Raw genomic sequence first — 22,069 nt, 5'->3', positions numbered from 1 at the left:
AGGTTGACAAACGTTCTGGAACGATCGTTGCGCACCGTTCGGCCAACCGTGCTGCACAACGGCCGATCGTGAACGATGCGCTTTGTTTCGTGTCCTCGAATATGATGAACGGTTGCCCATGTTATCACGCACGTACTGTCCATTATCTATTCCGCAATATTGTTTATGATTTAATTTTAGTCCATCAGCTTTGAAAAACACGACCAATTCGTTTTTCAAATCGTTTACCGTGAAGACATTATTGAGCGCGACCACAATCTCGGAACATCGAGTATTGCGTTTCGTCCCAGACGATCATGTTCTCCAGAATTTTTTCGAAAACCGGTTAGTATAATTTTTTTTCTCACGTTTTTCTGTATTCTATAACCACCCGTGTTGTCACATCTTCGTTTAGCAACACACATTTGAGTATAACATGCAATACAGTTTATGCCCCAAATATAGTTTTTCGATTGAAATGTATTCACTTCTCCTCATGAATTCTGTTTAATTGCGTTTCGAATTTTCCCTCTTCCTTTACAATGGTCAGTGAGCAATGTACTCATTTCCTGACAAGTACCTGTTTGATGAATTGCACCTATTAAATACACACTTGCTTCCTTAATCCAGCACACTCAAGTAATCATCTTTTATTTTCATAAGTTTACCACGGTTTTAACTAATTTATCTAATATTTTAATACCTTCCTGCTTTGATAGCGTTGTAAAATAGCATAAAACGTAACTGATTGCAATTTAAGCTTGGTTTTTAGCCATTTGTCATTTCCTAATTTATGTATTGTGTTTATTTATTAAAATAGTATGGGTAAAATGTCAAACTCCAAGATTTGTAGAATTTTGTTTACATTCAACTGTGTAGGTCAGAATGTATAATTTCAGATGGGATATAAAATACATTTATAACATGATATGTTAAATATTCTGACTGTGGACGTAGTTACTAAGATGAAAAAAAGGTGTTTATTATTTTTTAATTTCATTACCAAATTTAATGATATTGATTATTAAGTAAATTTATTTCAGTTTCTTAGGTATTAATTGTATTTAATTGTTTTTGCAACTTAAGACATAAAAATTGACTGTTTAAAATTGCCACCATAATAATTTATATTTACAAATTTTTGCATAAATTATATATTGTAGTATTTTATTTGGCTTTATGCCAACATTTTCTATTTTAAATAACTTGATATTTTTAATTTTTAAAGCATTATTACTCATTATTATGCAATTTCTTTTAGACATTCTACTTGTTAATGATATACATATTAAACTTAGAAAAATATTTTTACAGTAGTATTTGTTAAAAAGTTTTAAAAGCTTTACAGGTATATTGATATAAAAAAAAAAAAAAAAAAAAAAAATTGATTCTGAGTTAAAAAAGAAATGAATCTGTTTCACTATGGTGTATTTTTTTTGTATTCGTATACACAATTTCAATCAAAAAGATTATTCCGATCATCACAATCATAAGAGATTGCTAATAAGAAATGTTGACATATTTCAACAAATGTTGAGTAAATGGTATTAGCATTTATTTATCATTCTATGTATATTAATCGTTCCAACTTGACACATTTATTAAGTACTTAGATAAGCATTTTTAAAACATTTCATTGTTTCCAAATATCTCAATAACATTTCTGCTATTTATCAGCGATTTTTGACTTTTTTAAAATTCTAGATACATTTATTTTTTGTAAAAGTTAAAATATTAAAAGTACAATTTATATTATTGAAAAATGTAATTCTTCTACTATATCAACAATTTTTATAAATATCTAACTACCTAATCTCTTTCACTCAGAATTTTTTTTAGTACATTGGTACATTGATTTTAAACTAAAAGACCTTTATTACTATCCCTGTACCTCATCTGACCATGGAAATTCACTTAAAAATGTTACTCCTTTTTTGATTTTTCATATACCTCTTATAATTTATAATATAAGTCATTAATATACTAGTTCAAATGTTTGCTTAAATTGGTATTCCATTGCTAAAACCACATTGATTATTAGAATACTTACATGTACCAATCCTGTGTTGTAAAACATTTCTTATTTTTGAAAAGAATTATTAATGTTAATTTCTTAATTTAAAGTATTTATTTATTATTTATATAATTTTATATTGTTTATATTTTGTATTTCTTCGATGTCTATATCTTGATTGATTTGATTTAATTTAAATGTACAAAATTAACTTTATAATAATTTATTAATTTAATTAGTCATACTTTTAAGCAAATTCAAACTCTGAGTACAATATTGTGTAAAAATAAATTAATAGAAAAAAAAATATTAATACTGTTTAGACAGTATAATTGTATATGGAAACTTACACTTTTATACTTATTCATTAATTGTTGTTTTTATTTTTTGAAGTGTATACCTTTGTTTTATTTTTCATAAAGAAACTATTGAGGTAATTTTATTATAATTTCTTTCTTTTAGGTGACGTCTAATGTAATAAAATTATATTTACAAAATGGAAACAAAAAAAGAATTTAACGATTTTCAATCTTCCTTGAAGGATTTCAATACAATTATTGCATCAAAATTGTTATCTGACGAGAAATTTGTCACAAATCATGTTTCAGAAATAATTCCTTTATTGGGCAAGGAATTATCTAACTACAATTTAATGAATAGACCAGATTATTTCAACTTTTGTGAAGGAGAATTACTTAAAATGGCAAAAACTAAAGATTACCAAGAAATAATTTTTGATTTTTTGGAGTTGATCGATATGTACGAGTGTAGATTATCATCATCTGTTTTAGTAGCTGTTACTATTTTGGAAAATACTGAAAGTCCTAATCGAGCATGTTTAGAATATTTATTAATCAGCACATTTAATCGTTTAAAAGAAATGAATATAAAAAATTTAAAGGCTATTTTGCTAAATATAATTGAACATTTAAGAAAATTGAATAAACATTTTTATCATGAAAATTCAATATTATATTATTTTGCTAGAGTTGCTTTTTTGGTATTTCATGCTAATATTGATTCAATTGAGTATACAATGTATACAAACATATTATCCGACATAATTTACGATCCATTTCTTTTACTTGAACATGAATTTGAAGAAATGGAAGAAAATGTCTATTTGGCTTCATTTTTTTATCTGTACTTCCAAACTGAAATGACATGGGGACCTAAAATTTATAATCAGTTTTATATATTAGAAAAATGCTCTAATTTAGCGTTTTCTGTGTTTGAAAATAATAAATTTGGAAAATCTTTTGCTAAATTAATTTTAACAAAATATAAAAATAATGAAATTCCATTATATTTATTAAATAAATGCCATGAAAGTTTTATAGACGAAGCTGCATATAGTTGTGTATATAATGATCAGTTGAGTACTAGAAAGGAATCAATTGAATCATTAATGATATATATTGATAAATTATGCACTGATGCTCAGTATATTGTTCTAAAGAAATCATTTTTAAAGCCAATGGACACTTGCGTTAAAGCGCAACTAATGATTAAGATGAAAGATATTTTAATAGCAAAAATAAGATCAAATCAGAATCTTGGATATTTTCAAGGAGTGCGACTTTTGGATTTGGTTCGACTATGTATTAAAACGGATGATATATCTAACTGTCAAGTTGTAAGAAACAAAGAATACATTTTAGCTGCTATAACACTTGTATATGTACTATATGCATACAATGATGAACGATTAAACATGGGAAAAATATTTTCAAATGATCTCAAACAATTCGTAAATATTGTTCAAAATGCCATTGATTATACGAATGAACAGTACAAATTGGAAAATAAGAAATTAGATGATAAAATAGTTGATGAAGAAAATGCTTTGAATCTTCCAAAATTATCAGAAAGTGAACAACGGAATATGTTAGCACATTTTAATACTTCCACTAAATTGGTGCAGTCTAGTTTAGATATGTTAAAAAACAAGATTAAAAATGTCTTACAAGATTAATTCATTTTGATGTGTGTATATGTACAAGCATACATTTTTGTCTTTGTTTTTTTAAACAAATAGTGAAATAGTAAGATAATAATGAAAAAACTAAATTGCATATCATATTTAATTATTTTTTAACTCTATAACTCATATAAATAGCTAGTAATTATAACGTTTTAACTATTTTAAATACTCTTATTATAATATTTTTTTTTTTTTTTAATTGCATTAAATTCATTTTATATTCCTTCAGATATAAATATGTGACTTTTAAAAGTGCAGTTTTATAACAAAAATATTCTGGTATTTTTAATTTAATAATTTTGTTTCATGTACACTAAAAAAAAATTCATCATTCATAAGTGATGGTATAACGACATTTTTTAAAATTAAATTTATGTGCGTTTTATTCCTAATAAAAAAAAAAATTTAATATTTTAAATAGAAGAAAATCTGATACTTGTATACCTTAAATTATTTATATTCTTTTGCAAAACTGATTGTATAAATGTAAAGTAAATCATCTGAGTTTTTGAATATTTGAAATGTGTACAGACAACATATTCAATTGTAAATTGAATTACTATAAAAATAGTCTATTAAAATAAACTTTTAAAGCCAATTTTGTGGTTTTAAACTTTATTTTTTATTTATACACCTATATCCTAGAACTATTGACTGATTTTAAATACTTATCAAATTATTAGATTATTCTTAATATAATTAACTGAAAATTGTATGGATCTTTTTTTGTGTATCAATAACATTAAATTAAATATGGACATTGCAATGATATATCTAAAAAGAATCATTGCTGAAATGTTGGTAGTTTTTGATAGATTTTAAAAATTATTAAATATATTAATTGTATTAAATTATGTACATTTGTAATCAATATGATTTTAAAATAAACAAATTAAATTTATTTTAAGTAGGTCTGAAGATATTTTCTTTTGTCCTTATTTGTTTGCCGTTTTCGTATTCCTATTGAATGTTTTTTAGTACTCGTACTGTTGTAATGTTACGTTACAACACCGTAGCAACGTGTTTCTATATAATATGTTACTGCAAAAAAGGTCAATTAAATTATGCTATACCGCCAAACTGTGACTTACGTAACCCAATCACAAAACGCTTATTACACCATATTACGCTTATTTTACACCATTGGTCTAAAAATTAACGTGTTTGAAATTTTAAACAACAGTTCACTCTAGATGGTTAATACCGTAAGGGGATAAATGAGGAGGTATTCTCCTTGGGAGTGTTGATGTTTTTTTTCATTTTTAAATTTTTGGTAGTTATTAGGGTCCTAGTTTTCATATCATCGGACAGTAACTCACGACGAACACGCGGCATGAAGATAACAACGCTATTATTGTGAGCTGCTGTCGTCTTCTTAAATAATTTCCGAGAAAATAAAACTGAATCCATCTGAGTGCGTCGTGCGTGCGCCTTAGTCTGAGAGTTTTATGTTAACAAACAAACGTGTAGTATTAGATAGAAAAAAAAAACACGGAGGTAGTACCGCCACTGGACAACCAGAAGGAAAACTTATCCATTTAGACCGCTTAAAAACATTTCTGTTCAACCTTATATTGAATATTCTTTTTGCGCGTTGTTTCTAGCAACAATGTTGATCTCTAGCGAAACCGTTTAATTTTTCAAAATGACGGTCGATTCCTAAGATGGTGGTAAGTTTCGGTTCCGGTTGTTCGGTGGTAGTGTCCGGCGCCACCCCGTAAACTCGACCGGGTCGTTATAATTTATTTTTGGTTTTCATTTCTCGACAGGTAGTTTCGCCAAAGCGAACGGTGCGCGCGCGTTGCGACCGAAAGAAATCGCGGTCAGGCTGAGCAGCGGCAATAACGGGGGCGGCGACGACGGTCGGGCCGCTAGAGAGGTGCCGCCGGTCGACGAACACCACGACGAATCGTCCGACGACAGCTACGAGCAAGACGTCAAGTCAAAGATACTGCAGTCGTCGTTGCAATACGTACCCGAACACGGATGGTCCAGAGATACAATAGCCGCGGGTATTTACCGTGTTTTATGACCAGTGCCGGTGTAACAGGCAAATTATACCCCTGGTACAATTATCCTAGGTTATCGTTACCCCCCGGTAAGATTATACCTCGAAGGGGGTATTGATTTTCCTAGGACATTTTATGTAGAAAATCTTACCCCCTCTCCTCCTGTAATATTTTCCGGAGGTATGATTTGACTGGAACACCGGATTAAACATTTGTGGGCCCCTAGGCAATTAAAATGTTGGGCCTTCAAAATTGTTTTTTATATACATCTTTAACATTACTATCCAATTATTAAAATAAACAGCTTTAATAATAACCGACTATTATTAATAAATAAAATAGTATTTATAAAAAAATTTTATTTGCCAGAAAAATTAATTAATTATTATATTATTTCTATTTTTTTTTTTTTTTTTTAAATAATTTTATTATTATTATTGCATAGAAACAAACGCTTACAACTTAATATGTAATATATTTCATAATGACAATTGTCCCGTAAATTCGTAAATAAAATACAGGTATTATTAAATAAAAATAAATATATAGTTTTCCGTTTTCACAAGGTCTCTTAAATGAGTGAGGCCCTAAGGCGGGCGCCTATTCCGCCTAATGGGTGATCCGGCACAGTTTTACAGCACGGTGTTGTATGAAACTTGTACAAAAATATTTTTTAAAACCAATATTTAAGTATGGCCGATTAACTGTAATTTATTTTTGTTGCGCGACGATTGCAATAATAATAAATAAAATCACTAGTTGTTTTTTATAACTGAATCATCAATGATATGACTGAGAATTTATTGTTTTCCAGGAGCCCACGAGCTTGGTTACCCCGACACCGTGCACGGGCTTTTCCCCGATCCCGGGGCTGAGTTAGCGTTGTATTTCTACTCTTCCAGCAACGATTCGCTGTCCCGGCTCCTCAAGGACGGAACGTTAAAGTGTGCCGAGGAAACGTAATAATATTGATTTAAATTAAAAAAACGCACAATTATTAATCTTGTAATTCTGCCTGCTCAGCAAACCCGAGCTAGTGAGATTCCTGTCAGTCACAATCAAAACCAGATTGTTGATGCTTCAGCCGTATCTGAATCAGTGGCCGCAAGCCATGGCGTTGCTTTCCAAACCGTCAAACGCGCCCCGAGCTCTGTCTAACCTCATGACGTTGGTTGACGCCATTTGTTACCACGCGGGCGACCGATCGATAGACGTGAGAAATATTCAAATACCTATTTTACGTACACGTATCATTGTCACCGCTATGCGCAATGTTTTAAACTCAACACACCCCGGGGATGTACGTGCGAGACTCGATAAAAGGAAATATCACTTTACCCGCGGTGATGTGTTCGAATGTTGATTGCACTGACACATCGAGCACATAGGACACCTACGCGTTTATGTGCGAAAAGTGTAAATAGAACTTATTTTCGCGTCCCGCGTGAATAACGAAAACCTATGTATTATTTACCCACATTGTTTCTTACAAGTGTATAGTTTCTGTATAGGTTTTGGTTTCGATAAATAATCGCAGAAAAAATAAATAAAAATTACTAAAAACATAAAAACGGTTGTTGAGAAAAAGTATAATCATAAAAGGTATTGTAAATGAAGCTTATTATTAACTTTCCGTGTACTGAAACACAACTTATACTCCGTATAGGTATATTTTATTGAAATATTATTATTTTTTTAATAGCAGCAGCATATCTTTTCAAAAATATTATGTTGTAGACAATGTTCGTCGCGGAGAAAGATGATTACATTAATTTTATTTTTTTAACTATGTCAATCACAAAGATTTGAATTATTTTTTTATCTCTATCAACTTATTTTTTACAATTCAAAATTTTTTTTCAGTTTTTATTCTCGTTCAGAATGTTCGTATTAATTAGTATTTTCTGGTCGATGTATGTAATTCTTAAAAAGCACAAACAACCTAAGGGTAAAAAAACCAATAGTTGCAAAATCTTCCGAGAAAAAATATACTCTAATATTGAATTTGATAAACTTAAAACATTGGAGAAGAAAATGAGATAACGTAATTTAAATAAAAAGCCGAATAATAAGGTAAAGACAAATTCTGTAAATCAACGTGGAATTTTCTAAGTTTTTCATGGACATATAGCGGTAATATAAAACGAAAATATTAGCGATCCCAGAAGCGATGTAATAAATAAATTAGCGATTAAATAATTATCGATAGGAAGAAAAAATATATCAACTTAAATTACACACTTATATTTAGTATGTTTTATTTTTTCATTATTTTGACTAAGAGTGCAATTCTGTATGCAATTCCTAGACTCGATGGTACACTAGACGAATAGGGTTGGCTACCATTTACAAAACAAGCGAACTTCATTTATTGCAAGACAAATCGCTTGAATTTGATGATACATGGAAATTTGTGAGGAGGGCAGTTGATGAATGTGTTAAACTGGATACTATGCTAGAAAGTAACGCACAGCTTGCCAAAGACGTTGTCACTGCGTCGGTATCGACAGTAAGTCGCACCTATACTATAATTCATTGATCGAGCATTTTTAATTGTTGTTTTATTTACGTTTTTTTAGGCTAAAAACATTTTGGGATTTTCGTGGAACAGATGATTGCTTTCGTGTTGAGTACCTTCACTGAATAGTTGTTATATTGCTATTTTAATTCTATATCTCTTTAATACTGTAACAAACTAGATACGCAGATATAATCAAATAAATAGAAAAATTGTTAAACATAACGATATCGTATTATTTTGTCCGATTTACCTAACCTTTTCTAAGTGTTATGAACAAAAAAAAATCCAAGTAAATATATTTGAAAATAGTAACTGTTTTTATTAAACGTTTGTAGTAGACAAAATAGAATGCTTATAATTATAATTAATATTAATAGAGCAAATGAAGAATTTTAAAAACGATTTAACCGATTATTAATTAATAGGAGTACTGGCTACATGATTTGATTATCATTTAACAATTGAAAATTCGTCTAAAATATTATAAACTATAATAATAATAATAATAATAATAATAATAATAATATAAATACTCTTTCAGATTTAAAATCTTACATCGAGTATACACATAGTACATAATTATAAATGTATTTATGTATAAGAATTACAAAAGTAAAGCGTGATTTATCTAAACAGTCGAGTGAATGAGCAAGAATCTCTAACCTAGATAATTAATAATAAATAATCTTACATGAATTTAACAAACGTTGAGGCACTCCAGTAATATTATGTATTAATATTATTGAAAACACTTGGCCTTTCCCGACAAATGTACCGGAAAAATTAAACGTTAAAAAAATATCACAGATTCGACTAGTTAAAAGCGATAGAAAAAGTATAAGGCATTCTGTTCCGTAGTCTATAATATAATGAACATAATAATATTACAAAAGTACCCCTTACACTGTTCATATTGAATAAAACGGTATTTGGTACTTATATTTGTTTATTGCTACATTTTTTTTTTTTTTTGGCTATTCTCGGATCGTCCTATTTCACCTAAACGAAAGCACACGGTACAAATTGAACGGCAGTTTGAAGAATTCATATATTATCGTCATCGTTGTTATTGTTTGGATGTAAATTGTGTCCAGTGGCGCAACCAGAATTGGCTTTCGGAGGGAGGGGGGGATAAGGAAGTAAGATTAAGTTTGGTTTATGAGTAAAATATTTAAATTACAAATTAAACTGTTTAACTTCTATTTCATATTGTGATAACCACAAAAAAAGTATTATACAATCGAGAAATCGTAGTAACAAGGTTATTGATGTTTTAGAGTCGAACGTTCCGTATTGTCGTATTATTGCTATCAATTATAATACGAATAATATTCATATTCCATATCAATCAAATTAGTGTGTCCAATATAAACAATTTTTTCCTACCTAGAATTTGTAAACATTTCGGGGGGGGGGGGGGGTTACAATCCTAAACCCCAACTCCTAGTTGCACCACTGACTGTGCCTATACCACGCACGTTTTAGCGACCCGCCTACAAGTCGGATACTTTGCACGCGAACGCGATTACCGCACGAAATGGAGTATCTTAATTAGTTAATTTTATTTTTTTCATTTTTTATGGAACATTTGCCGTGACGGATAGCCCGCCGCGAGTCGACGGAAACGATGATACCACGGTATTCACGCGCGACGGGAGACTTAATCGGAAGCGGTAACTATTTTTTGACGTGTCGACGTCGGCGCCGCGGTGCATTTGTCTTTGGTCCTCTTGATCCTTGCCGCGCCGCTGTTGACCAACATCGACGGTAGCGACGTGAAGTTGGAAACGTCTTCTTCGTTCTCCGACTCGTAGTGCCCCTGATCGCTGACCGCCTTGTTTTGGAACCTACGTCACGACGACGATAAAATATAATAACGTAGGTTAGGGTAGGAAACAAATCAGATTTAGATTTCTTATCTACACCATGCAACGATTAAGTCCAACGTTAAAATGGATTATCGACAATACCACACGTTTTTGTTCGTTACAAGTTATAAGTTTAAATACATGTTATTTTAAGCGTGTTAATCCACATAGAACAATAAGAAAAAATGAAAATACGTTTTCAAATCAAAAATTAAAAATTGCATTAACTACGGAAAATCAACAAGTTCCTTACTCATCAAGTTTTGAAATTATTATCTAAGTGATTTTCTAACACAGATTTAATTTTACAACCAGTTAAGTGCCCAACTAAAAAAATAAACATTGCTACCTATTTGTATGTGTGCCTAATTTTATACGAGCAAACATTATCACAAAGCACTTGCATAACTATATAGTAAACCTGGAGTGACGGTTTAGCCCCTGATTACGATTCGACTAAATAAAAGCAAAACGCAACAATATAATAACAACGTAAAATACATTTAGAGCAGCTATACTTGAGCTTTAGAAAATGTTTGATAAAGATATAATTAGGTAATCAACAACAAAAAAATTTCTATATTATCATAGTTGGAATGTTCTTTTTCTGCTACATTTCACTCTAGGACTTAAAAATGTTATTAATTTTAATCTCATTTATCCTTGCTCGTCACACCGAAAGATAATACTTATTATGAATTAAATATTGATTTTTATATTATTTTGATTCTTATTGAAGTATGTACTTTAATATAGAATTGGTCAATAAATAATAATTAGTTATGATTAAAAAAAAAATGTATGCCTGTTCTAAAGGTTATTTATTCCGATATTGACTGGAATTCAAAATGTAACATTATAATAACAACACTGTAGAATTCGCTTATAACGATTTTAAAGGGACCTAAAGAATCAGATTGTTATGTCCGAAATTCGTTGCAGCCCGATGACAAAAACATTACCTATGTCATATATAAAACCAACCAAATACACGGCTAGGAATAGTTTTATCCGGAATATCGTTATTTACGGCGTTTTAATAAGCGGATTCTACGGTATTTACTTTAAATTCGTATTTTTCAAAAATCTAAGTACAAGTAATTGTACGGATTATAAGAATATTCGGAAGGACTACATTATTCAGGCATACTACTTTATGGTCATGACTTACTCAAAACTAACCTAAGGAGAGTGGTGTTAAATGTGATTTGTGTTAAAAATATAAATTTTTTCAAAACTGTTTCCGAAAAGGTAAATAAGCAATTTTACATTAAATCGCGAAATTAATAATTTTAGTAAACGAGCTGTTAGACAAGTTTCGCTATTGTGCATATAGTTGCATATAGCAACTATCTTCCCAACTCAATGGACTCACTTTAATCTTCGGTTTTCGATACGATTGGACTTTGTTTTCTTCTTGTCGGTAATTTTGTCCTCGCTGCTCTTGGCACGGTCTGACCAGTTTTCGGAAGATAAATCTCGTTTTTTTACCGAATCGCTGGATCGTTTGTGCCTGTTGCTATAACTGGTCCTGCTAACAACGACGGAGCAAAAATGTATTTTTATTATTTTGTATTTTTTACAATGTATTTTCAAAGAACGCAATCCGTGTTCCGGAGGGTAAAAATTAAATTTTTTTTTGAAAAAACAATCGTGAAAAGGGCTCATCTCGAGTTTTTATCAAAATCTACACATGCAGACCGACATTTTACGAGCGAGAAGGGTTCATATTTCTTTTTCAATTGCGATGAATGAATGATTTATAGTTAATTGCTAAAACAAAGAAAATAATTTATAAGGAAATCAATTAATTTGGTTTCTTGAAAAAGAAAAATTTTAATTTTCAGATATAAGCACTTTTCGAAATTCACGATTCAATTACAGGTGTTTGGATATGATACCGGACTTGCGCATTGCACAATCCACTCACAAACAGTCGCATTTCGAAATCATACGATATTGAACGCCCACGTGAATTGATAAAGGATCGGAACGAAATTGGATTCCTCCGTCCGCCTGACCCGATCGCGTTCAAATGAATTCGACGTGGAATAAAGGCGCCGCAGCAATAAAAATAAGGACTCGATTCGACCGCGGTTAAATTAACGGAATGATTGGAAAAATATCGCGCGTTACGCGGTCGATTCAACACGCGATCGTAAGAAAGCGAGGTGGATCGTGGTGCAGGCCGAGGGGTTTTGGGTTTCCGTGTGACGTTTTAATCCCTCGACATTTTTTCCGTTAGAAAACAGGCTCGTTCGGACCCGAAAGGATCGGTCTAGAACATCTTGGCATGGCCGTTATAGCGTAGACCGTTTTGGAGTATTTAAATTAAATTAATGCCACTTGTATGAACATATTATAATATTAATAAAATAGTATTGTTATAATAAGTGAAATATTAAAATATATGAAAATAAATACATTATACTATACAAAATTATAAAAAAAAAATGAAGCAAAATATATATATATATTATTGTATCATGTTGTTTATATTAGCTATGTTGAATTTTTTATTCAATCAGAAACCGGTAAGTGTCCAAAAAAAAAAAAAAATTACTGATGTCGACAAAAGAATTTTTACCATCGTCATCGATTATGAAACTAGAACCATAATTAGTTTTTAAGGGGCATATCTCAAAATATAGGTTATCATTGGTTATTAAACCTGCTATAGTGAATTTGATATAAATATGCATTTAATAATAATAATTATGATTTATTCATTTATTTATAATTATAAGCCTATAATCGTCATACGCCAAAACGGCCACGCCAAAACGTTCGGGTGCGTCTCGGTATCGCGCTGGAAGTGCCCTTACTTGATGTCGTTCAGGCTGTCCGTAGACGACGACGAACTGGGCAAGACCGTCTGCTGCGACCGCGATCGTCTGCGGGTGTTGGGCTTGGACCGGGACTTTTTCTTGACGTTCCTGTCGGGCACGTCCAACAGCAGAAGGTTACCGGTGCCGCGGCAGCCGGGTGCCTCCGCGGACGGCGTGGTGCACGCGGACGCCACTGGGCCGCCGCCGACCTGCGGGTGCCGCCTCTTGCGCTCCCGCTTCTTGCCCGTGCGCTTCTTCATCGCGCAATCCGAACTGGTGAAGTCGTATATGCTGTCCGAGTCGGTGATGCGCCCGTAGAACATGGGCGAGAACCGGAACACCGTCTTGTCGCTGAGCGGGCTCTCGCTCCTCGAGCTCACCGGGCTCTTGTCGTGCAACGCGTCCGCGGTGGACAGGTGCAACGTGGACGGGTACTGTTGCACCGTGATGGACGGCACGTGACGACCGCCGCAAGGAGCGTCCGCCGGTTCCAGGCCCGAGGGCGAGTGCTTGCTGCCGGCGGCCATCGTCGTCATCATGGCTGCCGACAGCGATTCCGCGTCCAGCCCCCCCGAGCCGTCACCCCCCGCGTGCCGGTAGTGTTTGCTCCGGGCCGAGCCGTCGGACACCGGTCCCAACGCCGCGTCCGTGTCGAAACCCTCGTCGTCGTTCTCCGAGTACGTCGTCTCCGAGTCCATCTCGCGGATCTCGGGCGCGTGGATCAGTGGCGATACGCGCCTGCCGCCGCCGACGCCACCGGCGGCGGTCGGCTCCTCGGCGCAGTCCAACGGGCACAGCCGCGTGTTGGAGTTGCACCGGGACGGGCCCGAGCTGTACCCGGACGAGCTGAGGTTCGACTCCGAGGCTATTCTGTCGGCCCGGGAACACATAGAAAACGGGCTTAGGTAACACATGCCGCTTCCGTTTTTCGACGAGTCCGTACCGTTTTTGGTGGTCGCCGACTCCGTGTCCGAGTCGCTCATGCACGTTACCGTGATGACCGGCGGCGGGGCGGGCAAGTCCAGCGATATCGGCTTCTCCATGTCCCGAAGCATCTTCCGGCCGGCCTGCGGTTTCTCTTTGTGCGGCGGCGGCGACCCGGGGAACTCCATGCTGGGCGAGTTGATGGGCGTCGGCTGTTGCACGACCAGCTTGGGTATGGTCAGCTGTTTGGACCGGTTCGCCGGCACACTGATCGACGGCGGCTCCTGCTCAACGGAAACAACGAGAGACATGAATAACGCGACGGGACGTGTACTACGTAGGAGGAAATACGAATCGAGTTGGTTGGAAAAGTAAAATCGGTATAAGTTTTTAGGGAAAATATTACATTTGTCAGTATTTGTTCTACATGATGTCCATCTTATCGCCCGGCGCAATAGTAAAACAACCGTTGTTGTTAATCTTATATAAGATTTGATCGTTTGAAAATAAAACAAAATTCGGACAAATAATATCGAATTCGTTAATTTAATATCGGTGCGACAATGAAAAAATAGCAGTCCGAAACAGTGTAGCGGTGGTGCGGCGTGCAGGTTCTATCGTGTCCTGATTTTATCGCGGTACCACGTGTACCGCATCGCTACCGCACCGCTTTGACCGAGCCTAACACCAAATCTGACGACGAAAAAAGGCAGGTAAAAACGTTTGCAATCGTATATTACGGATCAACATTTGGTTATTAATTATTGTTAATCAAACGAAACGCTCAGGATGCACGTGTTCGACAGCCGTCTACAGACCTGATTTTGAGGATCGTCGTCCATGTCCTTCAAGCAGCTGAACGCCGACCTCCTCGATATTACCGGTGTGGGCGACGGTGACGGGACCGGAGTCGGTAGCTCGTGGATGGGCGACAAACAATCCATGCGGTAGTTGGGCACTTCGAGCAGTATGGACGGTGGATGTTGCAGGCTGTTCAACTGGTTGTTCGAGTTGTTCCGTTGTGAGCTCAACATGTCCACCACGGGTAGCTGAAAACGATCGACACGACGTCTCACGGTGATCGATCAACATACAAGGTCCTTCCCTCAGCCCGCCAGGACGTTACTCACCTGGATCACGTTCGAATAACGGTACCGTGTCGGTGACTCTTTGCCGGGCGAATGCGTTGCGGCGTTCGACATCAACGACTCGTCCTCGCTGCCCACCACTTCGTCCTGCAAACTGGAACAGCTGGGAGTCGTGGACGCCGACAGGTAGTTGCTCATCTCCGTCATCGCCATCGTCGCGTTGAAGTTCCGGAACATGGCCAAAATCGAATCCGCGCTCATGGCCTTCTGTCCCGCCTGCTGCTGGTACTGGTTCAACGATAGTTGGTTCGACTTTCGATTCTCTGGTAAACGAAACGTTCTCACGTCAGTCATTATTCCGGTAAAACAATGTTCCAAACGCGAGGAAAACGGAAAATACCCGCACCAGACTAACGTTACTATCGGAGCCGTACCTAAAGTGTACTCCAGGCTGGAAAAGGAATCGCTGACTTGATTGATGCACGGTTTTCTCAGCGCGTGTCTGGTCTGCGGGTCCACCTCGGAGCTGGTCGAGCTCATTTCCGATTGTAACTTATTCATCAGTCTGGCGAAAGTGACTTTCTTTTCGATTTTGTGAACGGCTTCGTCTGGATTTACAAACGCATTACATTTTAACAGGGTTTCCGTTTGGAACGTACACTATATCAAAGGTGAAGGCGATCGGATTTAGGAGAAAATCGTTTACCTATCGAGCAGTCGTTTGAAAAACTTGTCTCTTGCGAAATGTTCGACTGCGGCAAGAGAATGTCATTGGGACCGATGCTGTTGGTCGACAACTTTTCGACAAGATTGATTTCATCGTTAAAACTCGCTTGTCGCTCAAGCCCGGGTGATATGAGCTGTTGGAGGATTTCAGATTTATCGGCTATCGTGGTCCGAAATTTCGACGGCGAAGCACTTTTCTGCTTTGAACGGTGGTGTTGGTTAAATCCTACAACGAAGAAATCGTTTATTTTCAAAGCGGTCCTCGCCAAATTATACCGAAGGCGTTTTGTATAATATGTTTAACAAACAACGTGCTGTGTAACGATAGAGGTTAATATATGAAATACAAGCTGAAGTACAGTGTCCCAAATACTACTTGACGAAGGTATATTTACATTATTGTATATGTTAAAAAAAAAAGTGCACGCAATGTATTAAAAATCTAAAACGGTTTTACGACATTATACAAACAGTATAATGTAAGTATTATGTCATCACTACGCTTGTGCGTAAAAATTATAAACAATGCTCGAAATGGTAAAATAATTGCTGATGAACGTCGCTTGATAGTAGTAAAAGAGAGCGTTCGAAAAAAAAAAAACCATCAAGGATTCATGACCGGTAAATTATGGTGATCGGTAAATAAACTTGCGGGTGACGATCAGTAGATAACGCCTGTTGGTTTTAACACGACCCTCTGAATTTTTCCGGTTCGAGCACTGAGTATAACAATAATACAGATAGATAGACACAGTGTTAGATCAAGTCCAGGTGAGGTGCCAAGAGACAGAAGTAAAGAAGTAATAAAGTGTATACATTATATACGGTGTGCGTGTGAATAGGTAGTGTTGGTGGTGTGACAAAAGGGTGTTCGAGAGAGAGAGAGAGAGAGGGAATAGTCGACACCTTACTCGGAACTTGTGGCCTGAGCAAATCATCCAGGCTGAACGTACGATTAGCCCGGCCCGTCTGTAACGGACTAGTCAGGCTCATTAATGAAGGTTTTCGTATACCCAATCGGCTGAGGAACGTTTTCGGTTGCGGTGGCGGAGAATTCCCGCCCTCCGACGGCGTAGCGCCGTTCGTTTTCATCGTGGGCACCAGCAGTTCGCCTCGCACACTCGACATCCGTCCGGAAGTGTTCACTGTAACTGCACAAACGTGTGTTAACAACAATGGAAGAATAACGGAAACTGTTATGTAATACCGATCAATGTCGACAACCGGCGCGTACGATGTATTATAAAGTTTTTGTTTTTTTTTTCTACCGCCTAAAGTTCACATGAATTCAAGTCGAATGGTTTTTTTTTTTTTTTTTAACATTTAGGAGGATCTTTACGTAGAGGATTAGGGAAGAGAGATCGGAAAACGATAAAAATTTTGATAAAACTTATGAAACACGAGTTACACCAATACGAAACGTTGACGACAAGAATATACGAAATGAAAGCTATACGTTCGTAAAACTACGCACTCGGTGTTATTATTAATGTTTCTCGTGCGCGCTCTGATAATGAAAATATATTTAAAAATTAATATCAGGTTCGGACATGGATGTTACTTATTTTATAGTATTTTCAACCGCCCCACATTCTCAAAGTTGATATTTCCTACCGTCTAACGAAGGCCCTAATGTAATAAAGTCTTAATACTCCGTATAAGGAACGAAGTCAGTAATTATAAGAACCGCTTCTCGTTTTTCAGCCCAGTTTCCTGGTATCCTAGCGATAGTCATAAAAATATCTTACACTTCGTTTAAGTGTCCAACATATGATTTGTACAAATGTCTTCCGAATTTATCTGATCACTATAAACAAATATATTGTCGTAACACAATAATTTCTACACCAGATGTTCCGTTTTTTCGCGGACAATAGAAGTGCATATCGTACATTTCTCCTGTGTTATAATTCGAGTTGGCCCTATGAATATTACGCGAACGACTACAATGTAAATCATGTTTCGTATATACTCATTATGCGAAACGTGCCGTGGATTTAAATGAAACTATTAACCAATCGCGCAGTCGAGTTTCAGGTAAAATATTATCAATGTCATCCTATCGGGTTACAGCCTTTATGCATTGCATACATGTTATTTATCCGCGCAGAAACGACCCCATCATTTGCGCGTTTCATTAGCTAACGCGAGTTTTGCACTATTGCCAATTCACGTTTTAAACAACGGAACGAGGGATTTAATGAAAACGTGCGCTACAAATCATCTCAAAAGCATATTCCGGTACCAAAAACGTACAAATTAGGAAAGAGAATAATTAATTGTCCTTTTTTTGCCGGTCGTTAAAAAAAATACAATATTTATCCGGGTAATTTCGACCGAAACGAACGCTAATGTTTATAACTCATATAGATATTGTTACGGTATAAAAAAAAAAAAAACATTCTATTCTTATAGAATATAGTATACAACCGGTGAACACAATACTTTTAACTGATAATTTATTTTTCGTGATGTTCGATTATCTAATTCGAGTGTAACGATAATGGATAAGACCTATCGTAGTCGTCAAACCAACTAGTTATAAGGATTATTGCACTATCCCACCGTTAATATAAGAAGATACTATCAAAGTGGCGGTTATTTCATCTCTTCGTTCACGAATGAAGCAAAAAGGATTCAAAACTAAAATCTTTAATACCCCTACCTTTAAAAAAAGTGACCGCTGTACTACTTTCATTGGCTTTTAGTGAATATGTAATAGACGAAAAAATCATGGTCGATTAAAATGAAATCCATTATGATTTTAAATTTGTTTAACATAATACTTTTTTTTACATACTTCAATTAATAATTTGTTCGAATTCTCTATTAAAATATAATTTATGCTGATTAAAGTTCATTTATTTTTTATGTTTAAATTATATATTTTTAATCATAGCTTACATTTTTTAAAAACTCCTTTCTCATTTCAAATATTTGTACATGCTTTTGTTCCTTTCTGATACTACCAACGATTTATAATATCCAATTTTCATGAAAAACATTCGATGGACTTACAATACACATATTTTTCAAAGTACTATTTTATTCAAAATATAATATTACACACCAAAGTAATAAATTATATGTATTTGATTTTAAAAATATCTTAAAAAAAATGTTCCAATCTTTTAAGCTTGCTGAATTGAAATTAATTGCTAAAAATAATAATATAACCAACACGATGAAAATATGTTGAAATATTTGCTCTCTCTCTCTCTCTAAGCATAATAATTGTTTTGAAAAACTACAAGAGACTAAAAGTTTAGTTGGGCTCTTCTCCTCTCTTCCATTTTTTTTTTAATTCAAAGTTTATTTTTATGCTGTTTTTGTTCAAGAAGACATTATGCAGTGTTGTAATAAATTAAAAACTTCAGTACTTTTAGATAAATTTCATTTAGTTAATTTGTGAACAAAAAATGTATTACAACTTTCGGTTTCATTAAATTTCAGTCAGAACGAGTAAGTCATAAATTTTACTTTGAAGTGATAGGTTACATTTAATAATTTTTTTCACATCCAACTATTAAATCTAATAAACTATACTCACATATTTTTTCCGAACCAAGTCTGGCAAAAAATTAGAAAACGTTTTCATTCAGTTTTCAAAATAACTTATGGTACTTAATTTTTATCACCAATATAAGATATAAGACTGAAATAGAAAACAGTTGATTTTTAATTTTTAATAACCTATTCTAAGTTTCAAATTTCCCAAAACTTATAGTTTATCTTTTATTTCTTCAAATAAATCTAATATTTTTATTACCTAAGTTTTTTTTTCTCGTAAGTGTTATCAAATTTGAACCCTAAGCTAGAAATTTTTATCATAGGAAATATAAGGAAATATAATTTTTAACAATAAAATAAAAATAACGTATACCGATTATGGAACTATATGTCATGAGTTATATTTTTATTGATTTCTGTAATGCGATTGTGATCGACCGGACACAGACGTCAGATCCCCGAGACCTTAAAATAATGCTTCAACTCAATAGTTTTCATAGAAATAATGTATACTAACAATTTACGTCATAGTAAAACGGTAAACTGCGCAATACGCATAAATACTTACAGTGTCTGCTGCGTTCGGCTTCTTCGGATAATATTTTCTCGATTTTTTCCGGCACGTGACGTTTAGCGCACCATATTATTCCTAGTATGCCCATCACTACAAACACCGTGAGCAGACCCAACCAAAACGGTTCTTGAAGCATTCGGTCCGTTAACGGTTTGTACGTGATGTGTAACACTTTCCTCTCGCATTGATCACCTGCATTTACCGTAAAAATATATATTCACGTAGGACGTGGGTTCCGTACACGTACGAAGCAATTTAAACGCGTACACGTTCAAACGCTCGTATGTGATATAAATCTAACTGTCGGAATACACACGGAACGATTTAAAAATTGTGGTTTTCATGCGAGTATCCTAATTTGCCGGGTCATTGTGAAAAAATAATCTATTCTCTAACGACCAACATATTTTTAATAAACAATGAACGATATTTAGATAATACACTTTGAATTCAGGTAATACTTTGGTCGTAGAAGTTTGTTTTCAAACCGAAAGAAAAGTCGTACAGCTCGAAATCATGGGCTTGATGATCGCTATACCGGAGGAATCATTTCCGGTACACCGGAGTAAATTCATAACACGACGTAACTTTTTTTTATCTGCCGTACGTTAATGTCCTACTATAATTTTTTGTTAATGCCGATAGAACTTAAGTCGTTAGTATTATTTAGAAATAGATGGTGCGTGTACAAACCGAACTTCAATAATGTATTTCCGTTATTTGCTTTAATAATTTTACAAATTATTTTTAGGCGTTTTTGGAATTTTTTCAAATATTTCAAATAGGAACGTATTTGAACTATCGTTCATCGTGAATTTCAGTTTTATGATTTTTCTAACTGACAAAGTGACATAACAATTAATGTTTTAACACGTCACTGAAATAGGTTGGACTGCAGTAAAACTGTACCTGTCCAAACGCGCTAAAGGTTTATTTAAAAAACCGAATTGACACTTCCACGTGTTGTAATTGAAACGGCCATATTTTCACACCTCTATTGATTTGGCTAATCACGGGACACAGGCGGATAGGCGATATTTAAATTGGTTAGATTACATGGTTTGTCGTGCATGTCTATCGATTCCTCAACACAACAGTAGTTTAGTCGAATTATTGTGGTAAGACCGATCGAAAAGTATACGTCTAAATTTCTTTGTTGCCTATTAAGTGATAGACATCAATATTAAGACGGAAAATAGCAACACAACCGACAGTCTCGTTAATAATACGTTTTTTGTACACCGCAATCACAGTAAGACGGATGTTTTTCGGTGGTGAGTTTTCTAGTCAGAACGATATAATATATAATATACCTATATTGTAGGTACACATCCGGTCGGTTACCGAATAAGCCTGAGGATAAAATATCGATCTAAACGGAAGCTGCAGAAGTATTGCTATTCCATTTTCATCATTCTTCGGTGCATCGTTGTTATACAAATACATTATTTTATAGCATAATTATTGTTTCTGCTGTTGAAAACCTATTCTGACCATGTTAAACGCAAACGATTACAGCGACTTGTAGGGGGCTGCGTCCGCGTAGGCGCTACCAATGTTAACGAAATTATGACGTATCTGAATATTTTAAAATCGATGTTCCAGTAACATAATATTATTGTTGCACATACCCGTCCAGTACGCGTAACATCTACACTGGTAGTCCGAGTCGCCCAATGACACGCAGTCTCCGCGATCCTTGCACGGGTTCAGCTCGCACGGTTTGATCTTTTCGTCGCAAAAACGACCCGTGTACCCGTACTGGCATCTGCACTCAAAACCGTTGCTGCCGGTCAAAAGGCATTCGCCAAAAACGCAATAGCCCAAATCGCAATAGGTCAGCGAACAGAACGTCCCTGCGATCAAACGAAGGTGTCTGTTATTGTATAATGTATGTGCAATTTATTTATTTATTTATTTAAAACAATTTAACGGACCTAGGTCCTTTGATTATACATTTGAATAACGTTAAGACAAAAGTAATAATAATTAGAAAGAATACATATATGAACAACTTACAACATGATAATATACAACAAAATGT

The 22,069-nt window shown here is 34.8% G+C and overlaps 2 protein-coding genes across 7 annotated transcripts in view; one reads left to right on the top strand and one right to left on the bottom strand.

Moving 5' to 3' along the window:
• Positions 1–71: 71 nt before the first annotated feature.
• On the top strand, positions 72–8,729 carry LOC112687554 (ubiquinone biosynthesis protein COQ9, mitochondrial). 2 transcript variants are annotated; one of them, XM_025560297.1, is made up of 6 exons: positions 147–324; positions 5,747–5,989; positions 6,801–6,945; positions 7,010–7,199; positions 8,295–8,495; positions 8,566–8,729. In XM_025560297.1, the coding sequence occupies exons 1-6, from the start codon at positions 297–299 to the stop codon at positions 8,599–8,601; spliced, it is 843 nt and encodes a 280-aa protein (XP_025416082.1). In that variant the 5' UTR covers positions 147–296; the 3' UTR covers positions 8,602–8,729. The 2 variants fall into 2 exon arrangements, with proteins under 2 accessions (XP_025416081.1, XP_025416082.1); XM_025560296.1 differs by lacking the exons at positions 5,747–5,989; positions 6,801–6,945; positions 7,010–7,199; positions 8,295–8,495; positions 8,566–8,729 and adding an exon at positions 2,456–4,108 and having other exon boundaries at positions 72–324.
• Positions 8,730–9,706: 977 nt separating this feature from the next.
• The window catches only part of LOC112687566, a 109,419-nt gene continuing 97,056 nt past the window's right edge, over positions 9,707–22,069 (bottom strand). For 2 of the 5 annotated variants that reach the window (XM_025560316.1, XM_025560315.1), the window contains exons 20-29: positions 21,657–21,881; positions 20,020–20,217; positions 16,853–17,092; positions 15,922–16,167; positions 15,650–15,823; positions 15,258–15,538; positions 14,946–15,176; positions 13,201–14,411; positions 11,751–11,909; positions 9,707–10,354 (exon numbers count right to left, since the gene is read on the bottom strand). In XM_025560316.1, the coding sequence (XP_025416101.1) occupies positions 10,168–10,354; positions 11,751–11,909; positions 13,201–14,411; positions 14,946–15,176; positions 15,258–15,538; positions 15,650–15,823; positions 15,922–16,167; positions 16,853–17,092; positions 20,020–20,217; positions 21,657–21,881 (3,152 nt within the window). In that variant the 3' untranslated portion in view covers positions 9,707–10,167. Of the gene's footprint in view, positions 10,355–11,750; positions 11,910–13,200; positions 14,412–14,945; positions 15,177–15,257; positions 15,539–15,649; positions 15,824–15,921; positions 16,168–16,852; positions 17,093–20,019; positions 20,218–21,656; positions 21,882–22,069 lie in introns of those variants that run through there. The other 3 variants (XM_025560317.1, XM_025560318.1, XM_025560319.1) reach the window with 3 other exon arrangements.

Source organism: Sipha flava, unplaced genomic scaffold (assembly GCF_003268045.1).
Source record: "Sipha flava isolate LNK unplaced genomic scaffold, YSA_version1 35_pilon_pilon, whole genome shotgun sequence".
Taxonomy (NCBI): Eukaryota; Metazoa; Arthropoda; class Insecta; order Hemiptera; family Aphididae; genus Sipha; species Sipha flava.
Note: the sequence above shows the minus strand (reverse complement) of the source record. Positions and strands in the feature narration are given on the sequence as shown.

Coding starts and splice junctions, on each gene's coding strand:
- LOC112687554 (XM_025560296.1), top strand. CDS start 2,490: ATGGAAACAAAAAAAGAATTTAACGATTTTCAATCTTCCTTGAAGGAT.